The 16,870-nt window shown below is 40.5% G+C and overlaps 1 protein-coding gene across 2 annotated transcripts in view; it reads left to right on the top strand.

The window, feature by feature from the left end:
- The window catches only part of COL4A3 (collagen type IV alpha 3 chain), a gene marked incomplete at both ends in the record, with an annotated part of 138,364 nt that extends 121,720 nt beyond the window's left edge, over positions 1-16,644 (top strand). For both annotated transcript variants that reach the window (XM_079710040.1, XM_079710039.1), the window contains 14 exons: positions 944-1,024; positions 1,410-1,508; positions 1,785-1,832; positions 4,526-4,711; positions 5,210-5,340; positions 8,537-8,609; positions 10,553-10,624; positions 10,714-10,839; positions 11,694-11,792; positions 13,293-13,505; positions 14,139-14,316; positions 14,444-14,558; positions 15,799-15,971; positions 16,560-16,644. In XM_079710040.1, coding sequence (XP_079566166.1) covers positions 944-1,024; positions 1,410-1,508; positions 1,785-1,832; positions 4,526-4,711; positions 5,210-5,340; positions 8,537-8,609; positions 10,553-10,624; positions 10,714-10,839; positions 11,694-11,792; positions 13,293-13,505; positions 14,139-14,316; positions 14,444-14,558; positions 15,799-15,971; positions 16,560-16,644 — 1,679 coding nt within the window. The remainder of the gene's footprint in view (positions 1-943; positions 1,025-1,409; positions 1,509-1,784; positions 1,833-4,525; positions 4,712-5,209; positions 5,341-8,536; positions 8,610-10,552; positions 10,625-10,713; positions 10,840-11,693; positions 11,793-13,292; positions 13,506-14,138; positions 14,317-14,443; positions 14,559-15,798; positions 15,972-16,559) is intronic.
- Positions 16,645-16,870: the final 226 nt, after the last annotated feature.

The following is a 16,870-nucleotide window of genomic DNA, read 5'->3' as shown; positions in this document are numbered from 1 at the left end:
TTCCAAAGCAAATACCACAGATTGGCTAACTTAAACAGAAATTAATTTTCTCCCAGTTCTGGAGACTGGGAGTCTGAGATCCAGGTGTCGGCAGGGTTGATTTCTTCTGAGGCCTCTCTCGTTAGCTTGTAGGTGGCCACCTTCTCCAGGTGTCTTTCCTCTGTGTGTCTGTGTCCCAATCTTTTCTTATAAGGATATCAGTCATATTGTGTTAGGTACTGCCTTGGTGACCTCATGTTAACTTAATTGCTTCTTTAAAGACCCTATCTGGGAATTCCCTGGTGGTCCAGGGGTTAGGACTCCTCCAGGGGCCTGGGTTCAATCCCTGATCAAAGAACTAAGATCCCTCAAGCCGTGTGGCATGGCCAAAAAGAAAGAAAGAAAAAAAAAGACTATAAAGACCTACCTCCAAATACAGTGATATTCTGAAATACTAGGGAGTTAGGACTTCATCATATGCATTTGGGAGCAACACAATTTAACCCATAGCACTGTTGTTTTGAGGGTTTTGTTGTTGCTGTTTCCAGTTTAAACATTGGCTTGCTTGCTTATTTGCTTGTTATTTGGGTTGAGTTTTCACTTTGATCAAAAACAACTGCTAAGCCACTGGTTTGCAGCTTCAGGTCTTACCTAAAGACAATATTTAAACTATCTTTTCAAACACGGAGAGGTTCAGTGGCTTTGCTGCTAACTCCCAATTAAAGTAATAAATCAGATATTGAGCGGTCCGGGGGGCTGGGGTATGCACACCTTTGAAAATGATTGGCCATGTCTCTGCTGTGCTTTTCTGGGGAAATAACAGCCTGAAGTGACTGGTCGCAGGAGTGCCCCTTGAAGGCCAGCTTGAGCACAGTTGACTGTAAGAACTGACTGTTTCAGCCATTGCTGGAATCATTTATCTTTTGGTTTTCTTTTTTTCCTTCCCCTCTCTCTTCATTTATAGGAAAGCCCGGTCCTGATGGTGATTTGGGGTCTAAAGGAATCAAAGGTTTCCCTGGCTCTCCAGGAATAAAAGGCCCTCCAGGTTCCATTTTTGTACTTTGTCTAGTTCCCTTTTGTGAGGGAAGCATATTTTCTTCTGAGGCTGGAATCTCTGTCTACTGGTAGCTCTGACCCATGACTGCTCCTTAGAAGGTAGCTCCCAGTTACCCAGTCTCCAGACGACAATGCAGAAAAGTGAGGTTAGGTATTTATACGGATCTAATTCAAAGATCAGCTGACCTACACATTCCAAAGTGAAAAATCCTCATGATAGCACTAACCTGTCCATGGTTTTCACTGTGAATTTAGCTTCATATAACTACAGTTCTGAAAAATGAACACATTTTGCAGAATTCCACACATCTGGGGTTCACATCAGGCCACTGATAGGAAGTAGGTCCTCTCTTTGAATGGCTTCTTTTTTCCAGGCCCTCCAGGATTCCCAGGAAATCCTGGACCAGCGGGTGAGAGAGGTAATCAAGGACGTGATGGAATTCCTGGTCCAGCTGGAGAAAAAGGAGAAACAGGTACCGCTTGCTCATCATCTTGGATACACTAGTTTTATTTTTCATAGAATAATTAGTGTCACTGTAATCCTTCATGGCTCTAGAAATTCTTCCCTGACAGAACTGGGTATGTGAGCATTCTTTCTGTAACCAAAGTGAAATTGACCAAGTGGAATAAATTTTATATACATTGGTCAGTTTCACAATATATATATATAAATACATATAAATTTTTATATGTATATATAAATTAACTGTATGTATAGAATATTAAAATGCCAAAATTTTCTCTTTCAGGTTTGCTGGGAGCACTTCCAGGCCCAAGAGGGAAACCTGGTCCTCAAGGTGAGCAGTTCTTCCTTCCTGAACCTGGTGATATACATTTTCAAGGACAGAATCTAATTTAATATGCCTGATAGATAAAATAAACTTAGCATACTGAATTAAAGAAGTCCCAGTGGTAACATAGGATATGTATATTCTTAGTGTTCAAGTAAAAATGCTTCATCACCGCGAAATGAACAAACTAGACACTGTGATCCAATTTTGGAATTTCCTTCCATGAAGGTCTTTAAATATGAAAAAGACTTCTGTATTTGCTTCGATGTCCTTAGCATGGTTTAAATGTATCACCTCCTAAAAAGTTGGAGGTGGAATTGATAGCTTCTCAAGGAGTTTCCTCTCCCTGCTGTTCTGAGATGCAGTAATAACACTAATTCTTTCCCACCTTGTTATCTTCATAGGTCTGATTCCAACCCCCAGAGCCAGCTTGTGGCTCAGGTTACTGTTTATTCAGGGATTCCCAGTAACTCTCTCAGCATCTCAGACATGGCAACTTACTGAATATGTCATTCAAAGAATATACAAGTTTTTGTTTGACAGACTGCCAGTCTGGATTTCTCATGCCAGTGTTTTATAAGATAAGCAGCTTCTTTTAACTTTTTCCATTTTGTATAGAAACCTGCCAGAAGAAATACTAGATTGTTTGCACCTTTTATTGACCCTTCTCAGCCATAGGTCCTGTAGGTAGGAGTATTTTATTAGCAAAGATGCCTAAGCCCAGTGACAGCCTCTGGTTATTGATGCTCAAAAGAACCAGCAAAGAGTAGCCTGACGCTACAGAGAAACTCCACAGGGCAGGAACTGCTCTGACCTACCAGCTCAACTGTGAAAGTAGACAAGAGCCGTTCTTTCCCGTTTCTGGATGATGCGATAGTTGTTTTGGTTGAGCTCAATGTCCGCACGTCTCTCAGACCCTTCCCTCCCTCGTGAACATAAAGGCTTTTCATAGCCTAGCTTTAGAATTATGGTCAAAAGGGGAGTTTCCATTCATTTTCCTAGGCTAAGCTCACAGTTTAACCATGTGTAATGAGGACACTTTAGCATTTAATTGGAAATAAAATTTGATACCAAACGATCAAATTCTTAAATTAAAAAGCATTTAAAAACAACAAATAGCCTAATTATGAAAGTAAATGATTATGCACCTCAGTCCCTCTAGGATAAATAAATATGGAGATGAGGTCATTGATACTTGGAAGGTATGAATCCTTTTAATTAGTTTTAATTCTCCCAAATCCTAAAAAGAAATCATATTGTAAAACAAGGAAGCATCTTCATGGACGTGGAATATACAACCCAAGACAGCATCTTGGTGCCTCAGACCATTGCCAGACCCTGTTGTACAATTACAGCATTTCAGAGCTTGAAGAGAGCTGAAATCATCTAAATACTTTCTTTTAAAAGTATAAATTGCAGGCATAAAAAAAGCTAAAGAACATGATAGACAAAGGGCTAGATATTCAATAGTCATCAGTTTTATTTTCATCATCCCCCTAAGGCTTCCCTGCATAATAAATAACTTCCCAAGCCCCTTCCTGTGCCACCAGCCTCCTCCTCACTTGTCCTTCTTCCTTCCCTCTGTCTCCCATTTTCATGCCATTTACCACTTCTAGAATAACACAAAGATGGGAAAGAAGAGGGAGAGATTATTTTCAATTCATACAACATCTTCCATTTATGAACGTCAAAGCACGATTTCTTGAAAGTTCTCTGAGATGAAAAATATTAGTATTAAGTTGTGACCTTTTGCAGGGTCTTCTTTGGTAAATCCAAACCTCTCACCACATTTGTCCCTTCCAGACTAGTGTTTGTGTGACTAGTGTTTGTGTTATGGAGGAGAAATAACCAGAGGACAGAATGGGGATGGCAACTTTGTCGTTCCTTTTTCTGGGTTTGTCTGGGCAACACTTTAAATGCACAAACCAGCCATGAAGTTTAGCTTTTTTTTTAAAATGTATGTATGTATTTATTTATTTACTTTTGGCTGCTTGGGTCTTTGTTGCTGCGCGCGGGCTTTCTCTAGTTTCAGCGAGCGGGGGCTACTCTTCGTTGCGGTGCGTGGGCTTCTCATGCGGTGGCTTCTCTTGTTGCAGAGCACGGGCTCTAGGCATGCAAGCTTCAGTAGTTGTGGCTTGCAGGCTCGGGATTAGTTGCTCCGCGGCATGTGGGATCTTCCCGGACCAGGGCTCGAACCCTTGTCCTCTGCATTGGCAGGTGGATTCTTAACGACTGCGCCACCAGGGAAGTCCCAAAGTTTAGCTTTTTAGTGCTCTATTGAATTATCAGTGATTGAATAATGTCATTGTAATTAGATATCACCAGGTAATAATGATTATGGCTTACATGGACAGAATACTTTGAAGCTTACACCATGCTTTTCCATCTGTGTATTCTCTCACTTGATATTTAAAACACTGAGTTAAGTCAGATATCACCTTCATTTTTTAAATAAGAAAATGGAGACTTGTAACAGTGAAGAGAATTTATCAGGATCAAACAGCTAGTTGGAGTCAGGACTGAGTCTAGTCTAGACCCAGTCCTTGTAGACCTGTATCTCTTTTGTCAGCCTCTTAAAAAAATTATCTTGTGGAGCTTAACACCTTTAATCAAAGTGTCTACATTATTAGAGACAACCACAAACTATAACACCAAATATAGGGGCATTACAGAAACTTATCAGGTGTTTTTCTTTGCAGGAGCCAAAGGAGACAGGGGAGTCCCCGGCTTGCCGGGCCTCCCTGGCAGGAAAGGGCCAGTGGGAGATGCTGGGCCTCGAGGACCCATGGGCATGACAGGACCTCAAGGGCCACCAGGCTTTCCTGGTTCAATCATCCCTGGCCAAAAAGGAGATCGAGGTCCACCTGGCAGAAGAGGAAACCCAGGTAGAGGATCTACTTCTAAATAAGATGAAAGAATGAAAGTAACATTTGATGTCTTTCAATCTTCTCGTGACCATCTTGCTTCTTTTCCCCTCTGGTCTTCTCTGTCTTGCCATGCCCACCTGTCCTCACATGGGGTGCAGTAAGGCTGTTGGTGTTGAGGCAGAGGGACCTGTTTGAAAAATTAGTACATACCAAATTAATGAGCCTGGAAGAGAGAGATGCATCCATTCATCAATATTTATTGAGCTCCTACTCTGTATAAGGTACTGGGTTAGACATAGACCCTGCTCCAACAGACCATCATCAGGGAGAAGCAGTTCCTGCCTTGTGCCAGGCACTTGGCTGGCATTATCTCATTCACAATCCTGTCACACCCCACGAGGCAAAGTATGTTCAGTGTAACGATAAAGTGCAGAGTTTGCTCTTCATTCAAAAGGGTAACTGACAGAACCTGCGAGGCCCCCAGTGGCAATACTGACAGGCTTTTTGTGAATTCAGGTGAGCCTGGTCCCCCTGGATCTCAAGGGAGGCCCGTAGAAGGCATAAAAGGAGACAAGGGATTTATGGGCCAGCCTGGCCCAAGAGGTCCGCCTGGAACTGTGGGAGACGTGGGACCACCAGGTCATCCGGTAAGTGTGGAAAATTAGTCTGACGTCTTAGATTCTTCTAAATCGATTGCCAGAATCAGATGTAACTGGAGGCAACAAAAATTTCCCACTTGTGATGCTTCTGTGTAGTGCACCCCAAAAAAGATGGAGTCCAGAAGGTTCAAAGAATCAAAGAATCTTGAGTTGGACAGATTTGGTCTCCAAGAGGCCTCTGAAAGTTTGGTCCATACTGGACCCTTCTCTATGTCATTCCCAACCTTTTCTTGTTTACACTCTGAACAGTTCCATTCTAGATGACAACATAATTTTTCTCTATTAATATGCTTTCAAAATTATCTTTGCCGGGCTTCCCTGGTGGCGCAGTGGTTGAGAGTCCGCCTGCTGATGCAGGGGACGCGGGTTCGTGCCCCGGTCCGGGAGGATCCCACATGCCGCGGAGCGGCTGGGCCTGTGAGCCATGGCCGCTGAGCCTATGCGTCCGGAGCCTGTGCTCCACAACGGGAGAGGCCACAACAGTAAGAGGCCTGTATATTGTGCAAAAAAAAAAAAAAAAATTATCTTTGCCATCAAATGTCTATTTATTTTCTCCCCATGACATACCTTCCGGTATTTGTAAATAGCTGCCATTTCCTTCTATTTTCTCTCCCAATAAATACATGGTTTTTTTCCTCAAATTCAGTTTAAGATGTCATCAGCTCTGCCTCTATTCTGAATATATCTTAGTTTGTCAATACCTTAAACATGCAGCCCCTGGGACAAACACCTTACAGGAGTAAGAACTCAGTACCCCACGGAGTGGCTAGAGGATGGAAGAGTCTCACTATCCTGAACATTCTGTTTTATAATCCAACCTAAAATTCCACATGAGCTGTTTTGCAGCCTCATTACCACACAATCATCACACATTGAGCTTATAGTCAACGAAAGACCTTGTGCCTTTTCCTCATGAACTGCTACTAAGTTTTCTCCATTACTTTTATTTTTATTTTTATTTTTGGCTGCGTTGGGTCTTCCTTGCTGCACGCGGGCTTTCTCTAGTTGCAGCGAGTGGAGGCTGCTCTACGTTGCGGTGCACGGGCTTCTCATGGCGGTGGCTTCTCTTGCTGCGGAGCACGGGCCCTAGGCACGCTGGCTTCAGTAGTTGTGGCACGTGGGCTCAGTAGTTGTGGCTTGCGTGCTCTACGGCACAGGCTCACTTGCTGTGGCTCATGGTCTTAGTTGCTCCACGGCATGTGGGATCTTCCTGGACCAGGGCTGGAACCTGCATCGCCTGCATTGGCAGGTGGATTCTTAACCACTGCGCCACCAGGAAAGCCCTCTCCATTACTTTTTGCCTTGTCTATTTGTGTACTTGTGACATAAGGGCAGAACTTTCACATTTACCTTTCTTAGTTATCATCTTGTTCCTTCAGGCTCATGTTTCCAGCCTATTAAGATCTCTCAATTTACAGCATCTCACTCAACACTATGGCCACCTTCCCTAGCTTTCTCTTAACAGCATATTTGAAAAACCTGTGTACATCAAATTCTTGGAAACTAATGAGGAAATCGGTTATGTCATAGATGTTCTGTGCTTCCTTGTGATGGGTAATGAGGTTCTTCGGCAGGGCTTCTTGTCAGGAAACATGTTACACCCTCTTAAGCTCTCTTGGTATTTGGTTTCCAGAACCTACCTTTTTAAAACTTTTTTTTTAAGTGAGATGTTTGCCCAACTCCAGTCTTAGGTATTTCTCATGTTCTCCGTGATTCTTTGAAAGTGGCAAACACTAATCCTATGATCACACTGAAAGACCTTCCAAGGACACTGGGATGTGGAAAGTCTGGTTTGGACATGCGATCTCTCTTAAATCCCCTGTGCCTCCAAGGTTAGTCTAGGCTTCTGCATTTGCGCTTGAAAGAAAATTCTTCTTGATGGATATCTGAACTGACTCCTTGCCCTTAACTGCTCTCTCCTTTCAGGAAGCAGCTTCTTCTCCACCCTCGGGCAGGGCCTGGCACCAGAGCTTCCTCCGTGGTTATCTTTACCTCTGGAGAACAGGCCAGGCTTCAGAAGCCTGAGACTCCTTGATCACATGGTTGTTTTCTCTCTCCCCTTTTTTTTTTTTTTTTTTTTTTTTTGCGGTACGCGGGCCTCTCACTGTTGTGGCCTCTCCCGCTGCGGAGCACAGGCTCCGGACGCGCAGGCTCAGCGGCCATGGCTCACGGGCCCAGCCGCTCCACGACATGTGGGATTCTCCCGGACCGGGGCACGAACCCGAGTCGCCTGCATCGGCAGGCGGACTCTCAACCACTGCGCCACCAGGGAAGCCCTCTCTCTCCTTTTTTAACCTCACACCACCTTATCTAAGAAGTAGGATTGTTCTTTCATTCATCTTCTAGCTCCAAAGACAGCAGGCTGAAAGACCAGTTTTGTTATTGTTGGCATTTTTCATGACCTTCAATTCATTGTTTTCAAGTAATAGCATTCTGTCTCATTCATCTGGACAGTATAAGAGTAGATGCAATATACAGTGTGACATAGAACTCTTTTCAGAAGCCCTGTTCCCTCCCCTCTCCTCCGATGGCCTTGCTTGAGCATCTCATGGTCACAACAGCAATTAGTCTGAGCCTCATAAGGAGGGAGCATCTCTGCCCAGTCAGATCACTGCATCTTTGCCAAACGTGCATGTCAAAACTCCCCTGTCAACCCCTCCATGCTCCCATCCCTGGAACCTTTACTTCTATCACTCTGATCAGAGTAAGTTATAACTCTGATGGCTCAGTTAGAATGATGGTGGGTGCTACAATTCAACAGCGACTCTGTTGCCTTTGCAAGAATTACAAATACAAATTATAATTTTCAGCCTGGCAATCTGGTACCTATTCTTCCTGAAAGATCTTCAAATACTGGGCAGTTCACTTTAGAATACAGAATATCCAATTGTACCCAATACTCACACCAACATACATTAACATGAGAAGTTATGTTGGCTCTTGGGCTTAAGGGTAGTTTTTACTTCTTTCTTATTGAAAATGATAGTCGTAAGGTAAGGTAGTTGGCACAGGAGTTACAGGAGGTGAAATACTGGATTGGAATGTAAAAATGATGTCTGACAACTTTAACTCATTCTGACCCAACATAGTATTATATCCTATATGCTTAAAAAAAAAAACTGTAGTGAGTATTGTGATTTTAAAAATATGTCTGTGGTTCTGCTCTCTCTTACTTAAAATATAGGGAGCACCAGGTGCCCCAGGTCTGCCAGGGGTCAGAGGTGATCCTGGATTCTATGGATTTCCAGGCATAAAAGGTACTGTTTTTGTGCACTACTCTTTGGATGCAAAGACAATGACCATGATTCATATTTTAGGGTACACAAATGTTTACTGAACCCCTACAGTCACCTCAGACAGTTGGGGTACAAATAGGACCTCAGTATGAACGAAGAAGGAAGACTCCACCAGCACACAACCCCAGGGGCCTTAAAAATTAAACCATACCTTAAGGATGGAAACTATAGAAAAACTCAAAACAGAAACAGTTTAAAGTGGTTACCTTTGCGAGTACTGATGTGTGTCGGGCTGGGGGATAAGGAACTACGTCAGTAGCAACAGTATTGCTTTGAATGGTTTATTTTACTTTGTGCATGTGTAATAATTTTAAGAAGCTGAAAATCGAAAAGAATATTCACCATGCTGATAATGGGGGAGGGTAAGTAAATTTTTATATGCAGATTCAAGCACTTGTTTTTTTATGGGGCACATGTATTATGTTTTTAATCAGAGAAGACATGTAATTTGGAGATTTTAAGTTTAAAATGTTCATACACATAAATTTAAACTTCAGGTTTCAGAAAATAATTCTCAAATCTTCCATAAGGGTGCTATGACCTCAAATGACATTTTGAATATTGGATTTGTTGTCTTAGCTGGTTAAATCCACTGGTATTGTTTTGTGTGTGCAGGGAATCTATTATCGTAGACTAAATAGATGCTACACAAGAATTTCAACCAAAGTGAACAAAACCATGTTTCTGTGAAAGACAAACTTTTCCAGGTCTAAGGGAGGACAAGCTGGAGTTTAAACAGAGCCTTTTCAATGCTTTCAACCACTGGCTCTTCAAGGAGCAAAATAGCAAAGAAGAAATCAAAGCAAGTGATTCTGAGGAGTCTCCCTAGAGACTGGGTTGGTGAATACTGTCAGACAGCCTGGGGAAAAGGTGTGCACCTGCCACTGCCCCGAGTCTCAGAACAGAAGCAGCTAAGACTTGAAAACTTATAGAAAGGCCCTACCAGAAATATTCTGGTGAAATATTTACATGTATATAGAGGGAAGATTCGTAAAAGCAGTTCTTTGGAACATGTTCCCTGAAACACATTCAATTAGTCTCTTAGATTCCAGAATAAGACTATCTGTCATCTGGCACTACCTATGAGTTTGCACTTCTTTATTTGGAAATTTTTAATCCCCAAAGGGAAAAATACTTAGGCCTCTTCTGGTAGATGTAAGCAAATGTTAACACTATCCTCAAGTTCTGATATCTAGTGGATAATTTATAGTGTAGTTGCCAGTTAGCTTTGGGTAATATAATTGTTTCATTATATTTCTGCTATGAATATCATGTTTAGTATTAAGTTCTTTCTAAGTAATCAGATGTAATGTCTACATTTTGTCAAGATTTTTTAAAAGAGAATATTTCTCCAAATCGATGGTTCTTGGTAACATTTCATTCATGTCAAAGACTGTTTGGGAGAGAAATCTTACCACTTTGATAGTTTACATCAAAGTAGATATTCTATATGAGCTCATGAGAGTTCCTAACATAACTAACTTTGGGCTACTAGTAAAGCTAGAGTAATAAGCTGAGAAAGTAGATAATTATTGACAACCAATATAATTCACTAGGAAGTGCTAAAATAGGTTTTAATGTCACTTCATATTTTACCTTAAATATTAATTTGAATTGGTTTCTGAACTTAAAAAGTGAACTCTTAGGAATGCTTCCCCTTCAATGCTAAAATACTAGCTCTTAATGCCTACTTCTAGAATATATTTTTAATAGACATTAAACATGGCTAATTGGGTCCAAATGAAATTCCACAACCCACACAAATATAACTAAGTTGCAGCCATTGTCACAGAACTCATAACCTCTGGTCATAACTCCCATTATCTAGAGTCGACCATCAACCTAAAGAGCTAGGAAACCCATTGTTCTATGTGGAATCACATTGCCTTTTTATTTTTTTTAAGGGGAGAAGGGTAATTCAGGATTTCTGGGACCAAGTGGACCTCCAGGGCGAATTGGGCCAAAAGGACCACCTGGTAAATATTATTTCTTTAGTATTGCTGTCCATGAAGAAACAGTAACTCATCAGGAAAACCATCATCTTCTTATATGTTCATGTCAATAGGTGTACGTGGAGACCCTGGCACAGTGAAAATCATCTCCCTTCCAGGAAGCCCAGGCCCACCTGGCCCAGCTGGAGAACCAGGGATGCAAGGAGAACCTGGGCCCCCGGGGCTACCGGGAAACTCAGGTGTGGAACTGGCAGCATTGACTGGGATCACCAGGAAGCAGTTGAACCAAAATACCTTTAAAGAGCTTTGGAAACAAATGATACAACTTCACAGAAAATGTTACACATTACAGTGTTTTTAATAATCAACTTTAGCATTGAGCTCATTCTACTCTTGACCAGCAAATAAAACTCCTTTTGAATCTATTGAAAACTGTTGTGTATAGTATAAACTTGAACAAATACACTTTAGGAAACTCAGGATTTTTTTGGTTAAGGTAAAAGTATGAAGTCTATCTTCTCTGTCAGTCTTAGAGTTCTGACTATTTATAAATGATTGCCCGAATAAACCTGAGTTTCAGGTATTTATACTTTTCTAACAGTTTGTACAGTACCTGGAAGTAGTAGTAAATGCAAATGTATGCTTAATATTATGAAATATTTTCAAAATATTGGTTCATGGGAATTGAACGAACCCTTTTTTATAGTCTTAGCATATTGTAATAGACTTCTGAATGGAATTGTTGTGTTCTACGTTTGCCTGAATCACCTGGGATATAAGAGAGATATGATTTATTACTTTGATCAATACAAGGACATAGTGAATTCTGGAGCAGCATAAATCAAAATGGTAGCACAATTTTAAACTGCTGTATTTCATATACTCCTAGTTCATTTTTCAGGGTTTTTTTTTTCCCCCTGGGAAGTAGGGTGTAACATGTTGGATGACCAACTGTCCCAGTTTGCCCAGTCTGTTCTCTTTGCAGGGCTTTTATTGCTGAAACTATAGAAGTCTTGGGTAAACTGGGATGGTTGGCCACCCTGCTTTTTTTTCTATATGATCCATTCAATACAATGTTGTTTTTTTTGCCTAGGACCCTGTGGGCCAAGAGGTAAACCAGGCAAGGACGGACTACCAGGAACCCCTGGACCAATTGGAGAAAAAGGCAACAAAGGTTGTAAAGGAGAGCAAGGTAAACAAACAGCTGGCCGTTCTCCTTCACTGAAGGAGAGCTATTACCCATATATATACAGAGAAAGGAGCCTTGTTCAAATTTGTGACTATAAGATCTAGATCAAGATCTAGATCTAGATCTTTCAATTTGTGTTGTGCAGATTAGACTAAAAGCCGGGGCGAAATGTTCTTTCGGAAGAAGACAGAAAATCAAGAGTTACTGGAATAAACCATTCTTCCTATCTGTTAACTGGGCAAATGTACTTCAGATTTTTAACCTGAGGACACATAGGCCTAATGAAACACCAATTCTATTTTCAGAAAAGCGGATACTGTGTACTTAGTTGATAATATCTACTTGTAAGAGTAGCACCTAAGTACAAAGTTGGAAAAACATTACCTTGATAGGAATAGAAGAGCAACTTAGTATCCCTGTTTAGGAAAGCTGTCTTTTAACTTTGCCATTCTTGAATACTAACTCAACAACTCATGTGCGTGTCCCAAAAAAGGGCCTCTTTAAGTACTTCAGTCTGAACATAAACTTATGTGTGTCAATTTGATATGCCTGGATCAAAACCTACCTTCTGCAAAAGTTTCAAAAGCACCTTTCTAGAAAATACCCAGCTCTCCAAATCTTATTTTTTAGGATTGCTGACTTTGTTAAAGTAAGAGAAAACTCTAAATGTGATTTCGAATTCATTGACATATACCCAGATCTACTAGAATACAACTGTAAAGACTAGAGATTTGTCTTTAAGTATAATGCTAACTAATAATATTAATTGTAATATTAACTGCATAATCACTCATGACTTAGTATTGTCCTGAGTGCTTTAAAACATTATTAATCATTTGACTTTCCTTAAAAATGTGTTTTTCAAAATGGTAAATAATAAAACCCTTATTAATAATCCCATAAATTTAAAAACTTTACTGACCAAGTCTGGGTTACAGAATGGGGCCAAAGCAAGAGCAAGGCTACTACAACACAAACTGTACTGAGAATTATTCACAAGTAGACAGAGTTCGTCTTGATGTCAGGCACCACAGGGCAATACGAAGATGAAAACCTGATCTCAAAAGACTGATCATCAGATATACACAAATATCTATCGTAAGAGGCATTTGTAATAAAATAGTCAGCATTTAAGAATATTCTTTGACTTTTTTTTTTTTTTTTGCGGTATGCGGGCCTCTCACTGTTGTGGCCTCTCCCGTTGCAGAGCACAGGCTCTGGACGCGCAGGCTCAGCAGCCATGGCTCACGGGCCCAGCCGCTCTGCGGCACGTGGGATCTTCCCGGACTGGGGCACGAACCCGTGTCTCCTGCATCGGCAGGCGGACTCTCAACCACTGCACCACCAGGGAAGCCCCTTTGGCCATTTTATAAACCATTATTCTTTAGGACTCCTTTCTGTATTTGAGGCTTAATAAATATATATAAACATTAAATTAGTATTTTGGAAAAACAAGTTTGAGGTTTCATTTGTGTTGCAACGTGTATAATGTGTTTTTTAAAGGACCGCCTGGATCCGATGGCCTGCCAGGATTGAAGGGGAAACCTGGAGACACTGGACCACCTGCAAGGGGGATAATGATGAGGGGCTTTGTCTTCACCCGGCACAGCCAGACCACGGCGATTCCCTCCTGTCCAGAAGGGACAGAACCACTCTATAGTGGGTTTTCTCTTCTCTTTGTACAAGGAAATGAACAATCCCATGGACAGGACCTGGGTAATGCCCTCGTTCTCATTTCTAGCTACTTTGTTCCACATGCAGACTCTACATTTTTATGGCATGGGGTACTTCCCTCTGAAGTTAAGTATAAACAACCTGAGTATCTCACAGCACTTTTTAAAGAGAGTAAATAAGACGTTGGCCTGTCTAATATTCATCCCGGAATGTAAGCTCTAGAAGGAGCCTGGCTCATGAATGTCAATCTAGTTCATCCTGTGCAACGCAAAGACTTTTTCACTAAAATCCCTGTCTGCTTTTTAATCTTCAAAGTAACATCTTTTCTAAAGCTTTGTCTGGTTATTGGCTAGCATATACATATGAAGAACTGGGAATACTTTGAAGCAGACATTTTTCCAAGCAACCTCTGCTAGTCCTCAAATTCTAGACTGATGAGAAATGGCCACAGGAAGCGTTCAAGGTGGAAGAACGAAGGAGGATTGCTTTCCCTATTGGATCTTTAATTTCTATCAGTATTAAAACTTTTCAATCACACATTTTGTAAATCGCTCTTTCGTGTTGTCTTTCTCCAGTTTTTGCCATAGGTTGTGTTTTAATTAGCCTCTATCTAGTCATGATAATCAAAATAATTTGAAGTTATTGAAAGTGACACCCAGTCTGATGTTTTATTAGGAACTCTTGGCAGCTGCCTGCAAAGATTTACTACAATGCCATTCTTATTCTGCAATATCAATGATGTATGTAATTTCGCATCTCGAAACGATTATTCATACTGGCTGTCAACACCAGCTCTGATGCCCGTGGACATGGCTCCAATTACTGGCCAGGCCCTGGAGCCTTATATTAGCAGGTAAAATCCCAATCCCTTAGTTTTGTGATGGGAGCAGTTGAATCACTTTGTTTGTAATGGAATGTAAGGCAGCACGTCATGGTGCAGAAAGTGGCAATGCCGCCATCTTCTTTGTTTCGTGTTACAGATGCACTGTCTGCGAAGGTCCTGCAATTGCCATAGCTGTTCACAGCCAAACTACTGATACCCCCTCATGTCCTCCTGGCTGGATTTCTCTCTGGAAAGGATTTTCTTTCATCATGGTAAGGAGAAAAGGAACAGTAAATTCATAGTAAAGATAATCTGTGGAATCTTACATTGGGCTGGATGAGATGTGGCCCCCAGGAATGATTTTGCTTGACATCAATATGCACAATCTGCTGTGGATATTTGCTTGAAAATCTGAAAATATACTTTTTTTTACTTCAAGTAAGTTGTTCTTTGGTAAATAATGGAGCATTTTAAAAAATAGACTTCTCAGAAAGAGACTACCCACAAATTCTGAGTAAGACATTTAAGTGAAGAGTAGCTACCATATTGGTAATAGAATGCCTTTTTTAAAAAATGTGGCAGCTGTTTTATATATCCTCCAAAAGCCTTCTGAAAACCCTGCAAGGTAGTTTCTATCATCTACAGTTTTACAAGTAAGAATGAAGTAAAGAAATTTCCACAGGGTCTCACAACTAGTAAGTGGTAAAACTGGGATTTGAATCTGAGCCTGTCTGCTCCAAAATCTTTGTGCCTTATACTGTGACCCTTTGAAGTACCTATGAAGATGGGAACTAAAAGAAACAGCCTTTTAAAGAAAAATTCCCGAGATGTAAGTACTAAATGAAGAAATCTAGGGATTAACATTTGTGAGTCTGATACCTGCACAAACGTGGCTAGTGGTCATTCATATTCTGTGTAGCATCATTTATGATATACTATTCCCCCTTCTTTACGCACAGACATCCATTCATTCAATCATTAATTCAACAAATATTTATTTAACACCTACTATGTGCCTTGACCATTCTAGGTACTAAGGATACTGGCAGTGAACCAAAGTTCCTGCTCTCATGGAACTTATATCCTAGTGATAGACATATAAGCAAGAAGACAAAATAACAATAATAGTAATGAGTTCAGGTGCTGAACAGTCAGTCCTAGGCAGGAAATAAGGCAAGATGAGGGGAGAGACTGATAGGGATGAAGTCAAGGAAATCTTTTTGGAGGTTATATTTAAGCAGGCCCCTGAATGACAAGAAAGAACCAGTCAGACCTGGGGGAAAGAGCATTCCAGGCAAAATAAATAGCTTTTATTTTATTTTTGATGACTATCCTTCAACTTGGAAGGTAGCTGGAGTGTTAGTAAATTTGGGTAAAGAAGCACAAGAGGTTTAATTCATCCTTTCTGGGGTTTTATCTTACTGTTTTCTAATACAAAAAAGAAAATTTTAGAGCATTGAAAACATGAGCAGTATGCAAAGAATTCTTATTTGGATACTTTTATTATGATAGTTCACAAGTGCAGGTTCAGAGGGCGCTGGGCAGGCACTGGCATCCCCCGGCTCCTGCTTAGAAGAATTCCGAGCCAGTCCATTTATAGAATGTCATGGAAGAGGAACTTGCAACTACTATTCAAATTCCTACAGTTTCTGGTTGGCTTCATTAGACCCCAAAAGAATGTTCAGGTAACTATTCAAAGTCAAGTTTAATCTGATGACTCAATTGCATAACTATTCAAAGGTTGTCTATGTTAGATTTTCATGCCCTGTGTGTTGATGTACTCACGTCTAGAAAATCTCCCCATGCCAATAAAATCCAGTTTACAAGTGGTCTAGAGTCAACAAGTAGCCATGGTTTGTGCTACTGTACCAATAAAGACCAAAAAAATGTGATTTTTGTCATCACTAAATGTATTTAATATTTATACATGAATTTATAGACTACTGAATGAAACTATCAATACTAAATGATCTGCTAATCTTAATTTACTGTATTGGAAGACTTGTGAGTAATACAGAGTATTAAAAGGATAGGAGTAGTTTTTATTTCAGAAAAAAATGATCCGTAGGTTTGCACCTGCAAGTTGCTGCTAAATACAACTAAAATGCTGACATAGATACCTTTTCAGAAATATACCTCCCTATAATAAAGTTTAGTTGAGCTACAATATTCATTAATAAAACTCGAACCCAGGAAGTATTTCCCTTTTATCTATAAATTGATGAAACTTTTTGTGGGCTTTTTTTTTAGTTTTGTTTTGTTTTTTATTTCAGGAAACCTATTCCATCAACTGTGAAAGCTGGGGAGTTAGAAAAGATAATAAGTCGCTGTCAGGTGTGCATGAAGAGGAGACATTGAAGAAATAAAGAAAAAATAGAACTGTGACTTTTCATCCTAAATAACCAAGTAATGATAAAGAACATGCAGTTATTTAAGTATTTTTCTCTAACCGAACAATATCGCCCTATGATGGCTTAGTACAAAGTTTCTATTTGTTTCCCCACACAACAAAGCATTCTTTTAAGTTAGTTCTGTGATACTGCTCTCTAAACCTGTACTGTGTCAAAGTTCCCTAACTCAAGGC

This window comes from Hyperoodon ampullatus, assembly GCF_949752795.1.
Source record: "Hyperoodon ampullatus genome assembly, chromosome: 8".
Taxonomy (NCBI): Eukaryota; Metazoa; Chordata; class Mammalia; order Artiodactyla; family Ziphiidae; genus Hyperoodon; species Hyperoodon ampullatus.
The sequence above is the reverse complement of the archived record's forward strand: the minus strand, read 5'-3'. Positions and strand labels throughout refer to the sequence as shown.